This window comes from Macaca mulatta, chromosome 2 (assembly GCF_049350105.2).
Source record: "Macaca mulatta isolate MMU2019108-1 chromosome 2, T2T-MMU8v2.0, whole genome shotgun sequence".
In the NCBI taxonomy this organism is placed as follows: Eukaryota; Metazoa; Chordata; class Mammalia; order Primates; family Cercopithecidae; genus Macaca; species Macaca mulatta.
The window spans coordinates 105,143,958-105,157,312 of record NC_133407.1 but is presented as its reverse complement, the minus strand read 5'-3'; the positions used below and the strand labels follow the sequence as shown (position 1 = coordinate 105,157,312).

Here is a 13,355-nt window from a genome sequence, read left to right as displayed (position 1 = left end):
ATAAATATTATAAAATACAAATATAATTTCTTATATTTGCAGAGTGAATTTTGTACATATGAGCAAATACAAATGTAGATTTTGTGTCATTTTATGCAACAGGTAGAAACTCACTTTTTTCGCTCAATAGTTATACACTATTAGGAACAGTACATGGAGCAACATAGTATTGGAAGTTCTGGCCAGGGCAATCAGGCAAGAGAAAGAAATAAAGGGTATTTAAATAGGAAGAGAGGAAGTGAAATTGTCTCTGTTTGCAGATGACATGATTCTATATTTAGAAACCCCCCTCGTCTCAGCCCAAAAACTCCTTAAGCTGATAAGCAATTTCAGCAAAGTTTCAGAATACAAAATCAGCGTGCAAAAATCACAAGCATTCCTATACATCAACAATAGACAAGCAGAGATCCAAATCATGCATGAACTGCCATTGACAATTGCTACAAAGAGAATACAATACTTAAGAATACAGCTAACAAGGGACAGGAAGGACCTCTTCAAGGAGAACTACAAACCATTGCTCAAGGAAATAAGAGAGAACACAAACAAATGGAAAAACATTGTATCTTCATGGATAGGAAGAATCAGTATCATGAAAATAGCCATACTGCCCAAAGTAATTTATAGATTCAATGCTATTCCCATCAAACTACTATTGACATTCTTCACAGAATTAGAAAAAACTACTTTAAATTTCATGTGGAACCAAAGAGAGCCTGTATAGCCAAGACAATCCTAAGCAAAAAGAACAAAGCTGAAAGCATCACACTACTTGACTGCAAGGCTGCAGTAACCAAAACAGCATGGTACTGGTACAAAACAGACATATAGCCCAATGAAACAGAACAGAGACCTCAGAAATAACCCACACATCTACAACCATCTGATTTTCAACAAACCTGACAAAAACAAGCTATGGGGAAAAGGTTCCCTATTTGATAAATGGTGCTGGAAAAACTGGCCAGCCATATGCAGAGAACTGAAACTGGACCCATTCCTTACACCTTATATAAAAATTAACTCAAGATGGTTAAAGACTTAAATGTAAAGCCCAAAACCATAAAAACCCTAGAAGAAGACTTAGACAGTACCATTTAGGACATAGGCATGGGCAAAGACTTCATGACAAAAACACCAAAAGCAATGGCAACAAAAGCCAAAATTGACAAATGGAATCTAATTAAACTAAAGAGCTTCTGCATGGCAAAATAAACTAGCATTAGAGTGAACAGACAACCTACAGAATGGGAGACAATTTTTGCAATCTACCCATCTGACAAAGGTCTAATATCCAGAATCTACAAGTAACTTAAACAAATTTACAAGAAAAAAGCAAACAACCCATCAAAAAGTGGGCAAAGGATATGAACAGACACTTCTCAAAATAAGACATCTGTGCAGCCAACAAACATATGAAAAAAAGCTCATCATCCCTGATCATTAGAGAAATGCAAATCAAAACCACAATGAGATACCATCTCATACCAGTCAGAATGGCAATTATTAAAAAGTCAAGAAACAAAAATGCTGGTGAGGCTGTGGAGAAATAAGAACACTTTTGGACTGTTGGTGGGACTGTAGATTGGTTCAACCATTGTGGAGGATGATTCCTCAGGGATCTAGAACCAGAAATACGATTTGGCCCAGCAATCCCATTACTGGGTATACACCCAAAGGAATATACATCGTTCTACTATAAAGACACATGCACACCTATGTTTATTGCAGCACTATTTACAATAGCAGAGACATGGAACCAACCCAAATGCCCATCAGTGATAGACTGGATAAAGAAAGTGTGGCACACATACACCATGGAATTCTATGCAGCAGTAAAAAAGAATGAGCTCATATCCTTTGCAGGGCCATGGATGAATCTGGAAGCCATCATCCTCAGCAAACTAACACAGGAACAGAAAACCCAACACTGCATGTTCTCACTCATAAATGGAAGTTGAACAATGAGAACACATAGACACAGGGAGGGGAACAACACACACCAGGGCCTGTCAGGGGATGGGGAGCAAGGGGAGGGAGAGCATTAGGACAAATACCTAATGCATGTGGGGCCTAAAACCTAGATGATGGGTTGATAGGTACAGCAAACCACTCTGGCACATGTATACCTATGTAATCTGCATGTCCTGCACATGTATCCTGGAACCTAAAATTAAAAAAAATATATGTGTATATATATACACATGCACACACAAATATATGTGTATATATATGTATGTATACATAACGAGAATGTAAACTTTATTTTTCAACATAAGCTCCATCAAGGTCAAGATACTTTGGTAAGCGATGATACTAGCCATTAAAAAAAAAGACTCTTATATGGAGATACGTACACTGGAGCTATTTCTTAATAATTAACATAGGTATATTTCTCAATCAGTACTTGTAGCTCCGTGCTTCCTCTTCTTTTCATGTAATAGAACATTTCCATCCCAGCACTTTTGGAGGCTGGGACAGGAGGATCTCTTGAGCCTAGGAGTTTGAGACCACCCTGGTCAACATGTGAAACCTTGTCTAAAAAACTTGCAAAAATTAGCTGTGTGTAGTGGTGTGCACCTGTAGTTCCAGCTACTTGGGAGGCTGAGGTGGGAAGATTGCTTTAGCCTAGGAGGTTGAGGCTGCAGTCAGCCATGATTGTGCCACTGCACTCCAGTCTGGGTGTCAGAGCAAGATCCTGTCAAATAAATAAATGAATAAATAAATAAATAAATAAGAGAACATTCCCTGTGCGATGTACATTATGTGCCAAGTTTTGTGAAAGGTACTTTTCCTTGCAGTTCTTTGGGGATAGGGCTGGAGAATTTATTTCTACTTTACCACTATTTTGGACCCTCAAGGTCTTGACATCAAGGCTCAAACTTACAAAGTTTTGTATGCCCCCAGAGAAAATAAAACTTAAGTGCTCAGTTTATCCCATGCTTTCAATTGTCTGTTTTTTGGCTTAATTATTCTTTATTATCTTGTCAGATCTTTGATGCATTTTAAGGATGTCAAAATAAAACCAGTTGCTTTCATTAGAAGAGTAATCAGGTACCTGGTCTGCTATCTTACCAATAATGAGAGTCTAGTCTAATTCTTCTTTTTTTGGTCCTATAGTTTTTCCTCCCTGCCCCCTGCTTGAGATATAATTGGTATAAAATAAACACATATTTAAAGATCACAATTTGATAAATGTTTATTTATGTATACACCTATGAAATCATCACTACACACAAAAAATGAACCTATCTATCACCTCCAAAAGTTTCCTTAGCATCCTTTTTAATCCCTTCCTGTCTCCATACTCCATACATACTATATAAAGTTTTGCTTTCTTTATATAGACTTGTTTGCATTTTCTAGAATTTTATGCAGATAGAATCATACAGAATCATGTTCCTACTAGATCTAAAAGTAGATCTAGAGTATAATTTTTCTTGGCATATACTTTTTTTTTTTAGGATGGGGTCTCATTCTCTTACCCAGGCTGGAGTGCAGTGACACGATCTTGGCTCATTGCAACCTCCACCTCCTGGGTTCAAGCGATTCTCCTGTTTCAGCCTCCTGAGTAGCTTGGACTCTAAGTGTGTACCACCACACCCAGCTAATTTTTGTATTTTTAGTAGAAACGGGATTTTGCTACATTGGCCAGGCTGGTCTCGAACTCCTGACCTCAAGTGATCTGCCTGCCTCAGTCTCCCAAAGTGTGGAGATTACAGGTGTTAGCTACCACTCCTAGCTCTTGGTATATACTTTAATTGAATACAAGCTAGGCTATTTGAATAAAGGGATGATAATGTGGCTATGAAATTTAACTACATCTCCTGATAGCAAACTGGAAAAGGAAGTTAAGTCCCTGAATCTACAAAAATAAATAACTTTTCAGGACATGAGGGCTTTGTGGAATTGTCACTTTGACTATAATAAACCTTAAAAATCTCAGGTCAGTGCTGATCTGTTGGGACTGAGCTGAAGTGATTATATATAGTATATATAATATACCAACCTAAGTCTTGTTGGCTCTCTAGTAACACCCTAAGGCTTACGGACAGAAGACCAGACCTTATTCTGTAGAGGATATTATAAGGCAACACCTTTTCAGTTTATGTATTTTTCTTGCTTTTGTCAAGGATACCTGTCACCCTGAGTTCAGGTATTCTTATTTTGTCTTTTTTGTTTTATTGCATAATTTCTTTCTTCTTGCCTTGCTCATAGTCACAGCCAAAGTCTCTCTCATTACCTTCTAGGCCCTCATGGGCTGGCTCTTCAGAATCTATCTGACCTAATTCCTCACTACCTTCCTACTCACTCCTTCCAGCTATACTGACCTCCCCACAGTTCTTTAAACCCACTATGCCATGCTTCTGCCTCACCATATTGACATTTGCTGTTCCTTCTGCTTGTAATATTTTCTTCTGAGTTGTTTGTATTTTCTCTCTGCTCAAAAATCCCTTCAGAAAACCTTTCCCTGGCTATGAGTGATCTGAGATGGAGCCAGCCTGTCTACAGTCTTTCTGCAACCTCTTACTCTGCTGTTTTTCTTTATAGCACTTGTCATTATCTTGACTTACTTATTTTGTTTACTTCTTTAAAAAAAAAAAATCTCGGCCGGGCATGGTGGCTCATGCCTGTAATCCCAGCACTTTGGGAGGCTGAGGTGGGTAGATCACCTGAGGTCAGGAGTTCGAGACCAGCCTAGCCAACATGGCGAAACCCTGTCTCTACTAAAACTACAAAAAATTAGCCGGGCATGGTGGCTCAGGCTTGTAATTCCAGCAGCTTGGGAGGTTGAGGCAGGAGAATCACTTGAACCTAGGAGGCAGAGGTTGTGATGAGCTGAGATCATGCCACTGCACTCCAGCCTGGGCAACAAGAACGAAACTTCATATCAAAAACAAAATGAAACAAACAAAAAACCGGAAAAAAACAAAAACAAAATGAAACAAAAAAATCTCAGTCTTCCCCTGAGCACTTAATATTAAGGAAGAAAATGTATCTGCCTCTTTATGGTTTACGGCCATTATTAAGAGGAGTTTCTGGTGCACAGTAGGTGCTTTTTTCATGCATGAACTGCACCAAGGCCAGTGGGACAGGAGAGAAGTGAGGAAGGAGGCAGGGTTGGAGAGACTGGCAGGGACATGATCATGAAGGGCTCCTCGCCAGTCCGATGTCTTGGTCTTGATCCGAAGAGCAAGGGGAACTCATTAAAGAGTTTTAAGAAGAGTAATTATGTCAGCTGATTTGCATGCCAAAAAGATAATTCTGGTTTAAATGTGGAGAGTAATGGAGACTGAAGACAAGATTCTGAGAGCCTGGATGAGAGTAAGCAACGCAGGAGCAAAACTAGGAGAGAGAAGTGGGTATTTCAGGAAAGGGAAAGTCAGGACTGAATGTAGTTTAAGGCCCAATTTAAAGGCCTAAGAGGGATCTGTTGGATTTAATGACATGAAAGTCACTGGTAACTCAACAAGAGCTTTTTATATATTTATTTATTTTTCCTGGAATGAGGGAGATAGAAGAAGTCATATTGGAGTGGGTTGAGGCGATAGTGGAAGGTGAGGAAACTGAGAAAGTCAGTGTAAAGTGAGGATAGTTGTGAAAAGGGGCCAAGGGATGAGGAAGGTCTTGTTTTCAAAATGAGTGACCCTATTCAGGTGGAAACAGGAAAGATCCAGAGGGGATAAGATGTTGAAAATTTAGGAGCAATAAGGGATAGTCCATTAGCTAATGACCCTGAGGAGGGCAGGATGGGAATGGGATCCTGAGCCCAAGTGGAGGGAGATGAATGGAGGAACCTGTCCTATCATAACCATTGGGCAGAAGTAGCAGATGGCTTTATGTGGAGGAAAGTTTGCCTTTCCTTTCTCAGAACTTCCATTCTTTTTATGTGTGTCGGAGGAAAGTAGGGGAAGTGGTGGGAGGGTCATAGGTTTAAAATAGCCTTTTCAGGGAGGGTGGTGATAAGAGAAATAGTATGGCTGGAGATTGATGTTGAAGGTCCCCTGAGGATGCTGATCCCAAGTAAGTAATGGACTCTGTGCTCTGTGGTGCCACCTTCTCTAAGGGCCCAGTTGCCTGAGAGCAGACTTAGAGAAAACAAGCGGCTGGCTTTCGCAGAGGTTGAGGTTTCCCAAACAAGAGTAAAGGGACAACTAAAGAGACCGATAGTTCAGATTTGGGGCAGGAGTGATTAAATGATGGGCCAGGGATTCTAAGTGGCTGGGAGTGAAGTAGGTGATCTGTTGAGGGAAAGAAGAGGGGCCAGGGGAGAGGGCACAGAGTCCACTGATGTTAAGAGTTGTGGTAGGCATTTTAAATAAGGGAAGAATAAGGGAAGGAAAGAAAGTTGTGTTTGCAAGTTAAATTTAGTGTGAATTAGTGATTTTTGAGTTGGAGCAGCTCCTGATCATAATGTCCAGGGTATAACCATATGTGGAATTCTATAATCAAGTAAGGGTATGGTTTTAATGGGTCATGATTCTTCTCATGGGTATAAAATCCTTTTGGATTAGTAATGTACTAATTCTTTTTTAAAATTTCAACTTTATTTTAGATTCACGGGGTACATGTGTAGGTTTGTTACATGAATAGATTGCATGATGCTGAGGTTTGGGGTATGACTGATCCTGCCTCCCAGGTAGTGAACATAGTAGTCAATATGCAGTTTTTCAGCCCTTACTCCTATCCCACCCTCCCCACTTACAGTAGTCCCTAGTGTCTTTTGTTCCTATCTTCTATGTGTACACCATGTTTAGTTCTCACAAGTGAGAACACATGGTATTTAATTTTCTGTTCTTGCTTCAATTAGCTTAAGATAATGGCCTCCAGCTGCATCCATGTTGCTGCAGTAGTATTTCATGGTAGATATATACTACATTTTCTTTATCCAGTTCACTGTTGATGGGCACCTAAGTTGATTCCATGTTTTTGCTCTTGTGAATAGTGCTACGACGAACATATAAGTGTGTGTGTGTGTTTTTGGTGGAATGATGTATTTTCCTTTGGGTATATAACCAGTAATGAGATTACTGGTTCAAATAGTAGTTCTAGTTTTAGTTATTTGAGCTCTCTCCAAACTGTTTTTCATAGTAGCTGAAGTAAGTTAATAACGTACTAGTTCTGTCATTTGGACAATCTTGAGTATGTTCTGTAAGTAGAACCTAACTTTTTCTGCTTTAAAAATTAATTTTTTTCATCTTTCTGTGTGGTACCTGATTTATTTTCTGATTGTATTTGATAGGCTGCAGGAGTGTGCTTGAGGTTATTACACTAATTTGGTTAATCTTCTGGGAGAGAATTGTTGCTCATGTCATTAAAATCAGTGTACCCGCTCATTTGCTTGTTTTATTTAGCTCCTTTTCTTACTGAGTAACATACTACCTTTTACTTGTGCTTGTGAATTATCCTAAGATATTACTCAAACTTGTGTTTTCTATGCTTTCAAATCATTCCAGATAATGTAATACTTTTAAGATAGTTGTATCTGTATTATCATCTACAATTATCATTAGATTGATGTATCTGTCAGATCATATTGGATCATATTGTCATTTCTCAAGTTTTTAAATCTAGCTTCTATTGAGGGGATCTTACCCATATCATAGATAATGCAGTGAGAAATAGAATAAATACCTTGTATATACAATGCAGTAAAAGATTCTTGATCTAGTCATTATCGTCAGGTAGTAAGTAATACTTTAAATAGATTATTAGGTTTTAGATAGTTTGTGTACTTGGAGCTGTGCCATTTGCTTGAATGGGTTAATATCTTTTGTGCTGTTAGCTTCACTGCCTTTTTTTTTCCCACTTCATTTTAGGAAGGAAAAAAAAAGAACCCTAGAGAGTGCTGGGCTGTTCCCTTGGCTGCATACACAGTGCTAATGAGGTGCCTTCGGGAAGGGGTAAGTCTCCTTTGTTGTCCTCTGTAGATGCTGGCAATTGTAATAACCCTTCAGGCACTGTATGAGGATTGTAGCCTGCAGCGGTGCAGGAGCTTGTCAACTAAGTATTGCTCCTGAATTTAAATAATCCTGACAACCCACCATGAGCAAGTGACCTACAGTGGAGCAAGTGTAAAAATGATCTAGCTTTCTCATTCACTTGTTCAAATGTCTTGCTTTTTAAAGGAATGATAGCTTATATAAACAATGTAACTAGCATTCAATAGCATATTCTTAATGACCCTCCCCCCCCCCCCTTAAAGTTATTGATACACCAGTTTAGTAAGGTAGGTGTGTGCAGAGAATTTTCTGTGAGCCCGAGACAACCCGTGATTATCATGTCAGATCGCCATTTTGAGGTTTAGAAACAGGGAAGCTTCTAATATCCATTGATTTTAATATTAAGTAGTATTTATTATGTGATGTGATTTTTCAGTTTATTCACATCATTTCTTAAGCAATTGTTAATGGCTGAAAGCCAGCCAGCTGGCCAACAAACCAACTCATCTATATGTAGCTCCCACGTGTAACTATGTAAAGGATTTAGTAACCAACCTAAAAGGCTGGCATTTTCTGTTTGCATTAAATCATTTGACATTGTTTCACCCAAGGCAAAGCCATAGGGTGAAAACATTCCTTCAGGAATGAAAAAGATTTATCAGGATAAACATCTTTCTTTTGAGTTCATTGCTTCCTACTTTATATGGTAACAGAATCGTGTTCTAAGTGTAGAAAAACTCCCCAAGGTTTTCCCCTAGTGATCCAGAAGAAAAGTTTGAGCTCTTCCCAGTCTGTAAGTTTGAATACCTAGTCATTTGTTGTTATGGGATATGATGTATATTAACAATTGTACTTTGTCAATGATATAAAAATTAAAGTCATTCTCAGCTATCATCAAAAGACATGTTTGGGTTTAGCATTGAAAGCTTCAAGGTAGGTGCACTTAGAGGCACACGGATGAAAAAATTCCTGTTCACACACAGACCTCACCTATTGTGGGAGCGAAAATAAAAACATAAAGTGGAATATGTCAAACACATGAATGCAAAAGAACAAAATATAGGAACTCAAGGGAGAGAGAAGACTTCTAGGGATCCTGTTGACAGTGTAAAAGTCATTATTGTGAATAGTGCTGTGATAAGGATGGGAGTACAAGAGTGCAGTTGTCTCTTTGATATACTGGTTTTCTTTCTTTAGCATATATACCCAGCAGTGGGACTGCTGGATCATATGGTAGCTCTACTTTTATTTTTTTTTTTTGAGGAAACTCCATACTGTTTTCTATAATGGCTGTACTAATTTACATTCTCACCAACAGTGTAGAAGAGTTGTCCTTTCTTCACATCCTTGCCAGCATCTGTTGTCTTTTTGATAACCGCCATTTTAATTGGAGTGAGATGGTATCTTATTGTGGTTTTGATTTGCATTTCCCTGATGATTAGCGTTGTTGAGACTTTGGTTATGTACCTGCTAGCAATTTTTATGTCTTCTTTTGAGAAGTGTCTTTTCAGATCATTTGTCCATTTTCAAATTGGGTTGTTTGTTGGTTTGTTTGTTTGATTTTTGCTATTGAGTTGAAGTCCTTATATATCTGGTTATTTTTTAAAAAATTTCCACTGTTATGTTAGATTTAGGGGGTACATGTGCAGGTTTGCTATATGGGTATATTGCGTGATGCTGTGGTTTGGGGTTATGACGATCCTGTCACCCAGGTAGTGAGCCTAGTATCCAGTAGGTAGTTTTTCAGCCCTTATTCTCTGTCCACCCTCTCCCCTCTAGAAATCTCCAGTGTCTGTCGTTTTCTTCTTTCTGTCCACTTATACCCAATGTTAGTCCCACTTATAAGTGAGAACACATGGTATTTGGTTTTCTGTACCTGCTTTAATCTGTTTAGGATAATGGCTTCCAGCTGCATCCATGTTGTTGCAAAGAACATGATTTTATAATTTTTTATGGCTGCATAGTTTTTTATAATGTATATGTACTACATTTTCTTTATCCACATATTCTGGTTATTAATCTCTTAGCTAAGATATGGAATCAACCTAAGTGTCCATCAGTGAATGAATGGATACGGAAAATGTGGCGTATATACACCATGAAATATTATTTAGCTAAACAGTAAATAGATCGGTTCTTAATGCTGAACTCTATATAAATGGAATGGCGCCATATTCTTTTGAGACTTAATTCCTTTGCTTTTAAAGCTAGGTTAGTTTACATGCTGATTGTGTAAACTATAGCTCATTTGGACCACTGTGTAGATGTTGTTGAAATATGCCTCAGTGCACGTGCGTGAGTACACACACACACACACACACGCACACACACACACACACACACAGTTTCCCCACATCACTGAGTGAAAGTCTGTCTTCTCTCCCCTGCTCTGCAGTGTCACCTCTGTCACATCAATTGGCATGTCTCTTTCTGGGCTCTATTTGGTTCTGCCGGTCTACTTATTTCTGGACTCTGTGTGCATGTGTGTGCATGCATGTGTGTGTATCAATTTGTACCCCACCTGCAGGGTATGGAAGTACTCATTAACCCGTATCTTCCCAAACATTTGACAGAGGTGAACTTTAAATTTTTGTCAATCTGGTGGGCATTAAGTGGTTTATTTTTATTTTTTTGAGACAGGATCTCACTGTCACCCTGGCTCCCTGCAGCCTCCGCCTCTGGGATCAAGTAATCCTCCTGCCTCAGCCTCCCGAGTAGCTGGGACTACACATGCATACTACTATGCTCGGCTAATTTTTGTATTTGTAGAGACAAGAGTTTCACCATGTCGCCCAGGTTGGTCTGTAACTCATAGGCTCTAGGGATCCACCTCCCTTGGCTTCCCAGAGAGTTGGGATTACAGACGCCAGCCACTGTGCCCAGCCATTGTTTCTTATAGTAGTTTTAACATGTATTTCCCTGATTACTAATGAGGATGACCATCCTTTTCTATTTACCTTGTTTTTTGGGCTTCCTGTTTTGAAAAGTGCTTGTCAAGTCTTAAACTTGTTTTTTTCCTATTGCTTTTTAGGAACTCTGTACCCTCTACAACCTATTATTATAAAATGTTTCAAGCATTAGAAAAGGAAAGGAAGCTGTAATAATCACCTTTGTTTCCATCACCTAGATTAAACAGTAAACATTTTGTCCTATTTGCTTTGCTGTAATATGTGTGTGTGAGTATATGTGTATCCACGTGCATGTGCATTTATTCATTTTCTTTACAGTGTCTATTGATAGGCAGAAGTTCTTAATTTTAATGTAGCCACTTTATATATAATATGTATATAGACTCTGTGTGTGTGTGTGTATGTATGTGTGTATACGCATACAATCTTTCTGTGTTGCCCAGGCTGGTCTTGAACTCCTGGACTCAAGCAGTCCTCCTGTCTCAGCCTCCCAGGTAGCTGGAATTATAGTCATGCATGCCACCATGCTCTGTGTAGCTCAGTTTATCTATTCCTTTATGATTTGTGCTTTTTGTATCTTACGAAATGCTTCCCTCCTCCAACATCATTAAGAGAGTCTATTACATTTTGTTCTAAAAGTCTTATTTTTTCTTTTCCCACTTAGAGCTTTAATCTATTTGTAATTATCTTTGGTGCATGGTGCTATGTGTAGGTCCAGTTTGGTTTTTAAAAATAAAAATAGTCAAGTGAAGAATCCCCTATCCAGACCCAATTTAAGGTAGGAGCCCCCAGTGCCTACAACTAAGTATAAAAGATGTGAATAATAACTCCCCCATCTCCCTGCTATCTCACTGATCTGAGGAGGGCATTGAGGATGTATTTGCAGCTGGGAGTGCAGGTTGCAGGAGGGAAAGCCCACAAGAAACTAAAAGCATAAGCAGGTCCTCACTTGATTTACAGAATATTTCCTTCAAGAAGCCACAGTTGCTCTGACAGCTAATTTCTTAGCAGCAACAACTGTAGTAAAAAAAGTGAAATAGTATATTTGTTAATAAAGTGTTGTCAACTCACAAATGTATTCACATAAAATATATATTTCAAGAACAATAGAATAACCACGAATATGAAAAGAATTAGGAAAAAAAGAAACAAAAAAGAAGACATAAATGCAAAACAGATGGAACAAATAGCACAAAATATGATGGAAGTTATAAATGAAACTATGCCAACAATCACAATAAATGTAAATGGACTAAATAGTTAAGAGAAGACGACTATAAAACAGAATTAGGGCAGGCGTGGTGGCTCATGCCTGTAATCCCAGCACTTTGGGAGGCCGAGGTGGGTGGATCACGAGGTCAGCCTGACCAACATGGTGAAACCCTGTCTCTGCTAAAAATACAAATATTAGCTGGGCATGGTGGTGCATGTCTGTAATCCCAGCTACTCAGGAGACTGAGGCAGGAGAATCGCTTGAACCTGGGAGGCAGAGGTTGCAGTGAGTTGAGATCACACCACTACACTCCAGCCTGGGCAACAGAACAAGACTCCATCTCAAAACAAAAACAAAAACAAAAACAAAACCGGAATTAGAAAATAAACAGTATGAAAAGACGTCTAAAACATAAATTTATAGAAAGACTGAAAGAGAATGAAAAAAGATGCACATGTCATATGTACTTAACCCAAAGAAGTGTGGTTAGCTATATGATTATCAGATAAAATAGGCTTTGGGTAAAAAGCAATATGGGAGATTTTTTAAGGTCACAAAATAATGATGAAAATTATAATAAACCAAGGGAAAAGGCAATCTAAAATTTTAATGTATCTAATAACTAGCAGTCAAAATACATGAAAGCAAAATATGACAAAATTGCAACCCTAAGAGGGCAATTTAAACACATATCTCAGTACCTGATAGAACAGACAAAAAACAATCAGCATAGAGAAGATCTACATCTGTCTAGAAAATTAACAAGCTTGACCTAATGTATAGAAAAAACATCTCTCTCCAAAGTGACAAAATTCACTGCCCCCCCAAGTATATATGTACTGAGCCATAAGGAAAATCTCAACGAATTCCGAAGAAGTGGAATATTCATATATCTTTCTCTCTAACCATAATCTCATTAAACTAAAAACAATAATAAAAAGATAAAGTAAAAAGCCAGAAAGGCAGATACTAAATGAGAAAGTGACAGAAAAGTTATAGATTTTGTTAAGCATACAAAGCTTGTATGGGGTAAAGCAGTCAAAGGCATATGAAAATTTACACAGAAATCCAACCAATATAAATCCATGAAAGATACTATATACAGATATTTCATCAGTTCTCACATGCCGAACCCAGCAAAGACAACCTTTAGAGCCTCCCCTGTGAGTAGACCTGCCACAGGAGGAGAGGCAGCACAAACCTCCCCTTTGCAGTGAAAATGCCACATTGTGTGTGCTGCTTACCCCATCACCTCTTTGGCAGTGGTCTACACTGCTCAGCACTGGCTGAGAA

The 13,355-nt window shown here is 38.6% G+C and overlaps 1 protein-coding gene across 10 annotated transcripts in view; it reads left to right on the top strand.

Annotated features, from left to right (window-relative positions):
• ULK4 (unc-51 like kinase 4) overlaps positions 1 to 13,355 on the top strand; it is a 706,344-nt gene that overhangs the window by 137,817 nt on the left and 555,172 nt on the right. For all 10 annotated transcript variants that reach the window (XR_013413811.1, XR_001443048.3, XM_077992220.1 and 7 more), the window contains one exon: positions 7,818 to 7,901. Coding sequence is in view for 8 of the 10 variants with exons in the window: in XM_077992220.1 (XP_077848346.1) it covers positions 7,818 to 7,901 (84 nt within the window). In the remaining 2 variants the exon portion in view is untranslated. The remainder of the gene's footprint in view (positions 1 to 7,817; positions 7,902 to 13,355) is intronic.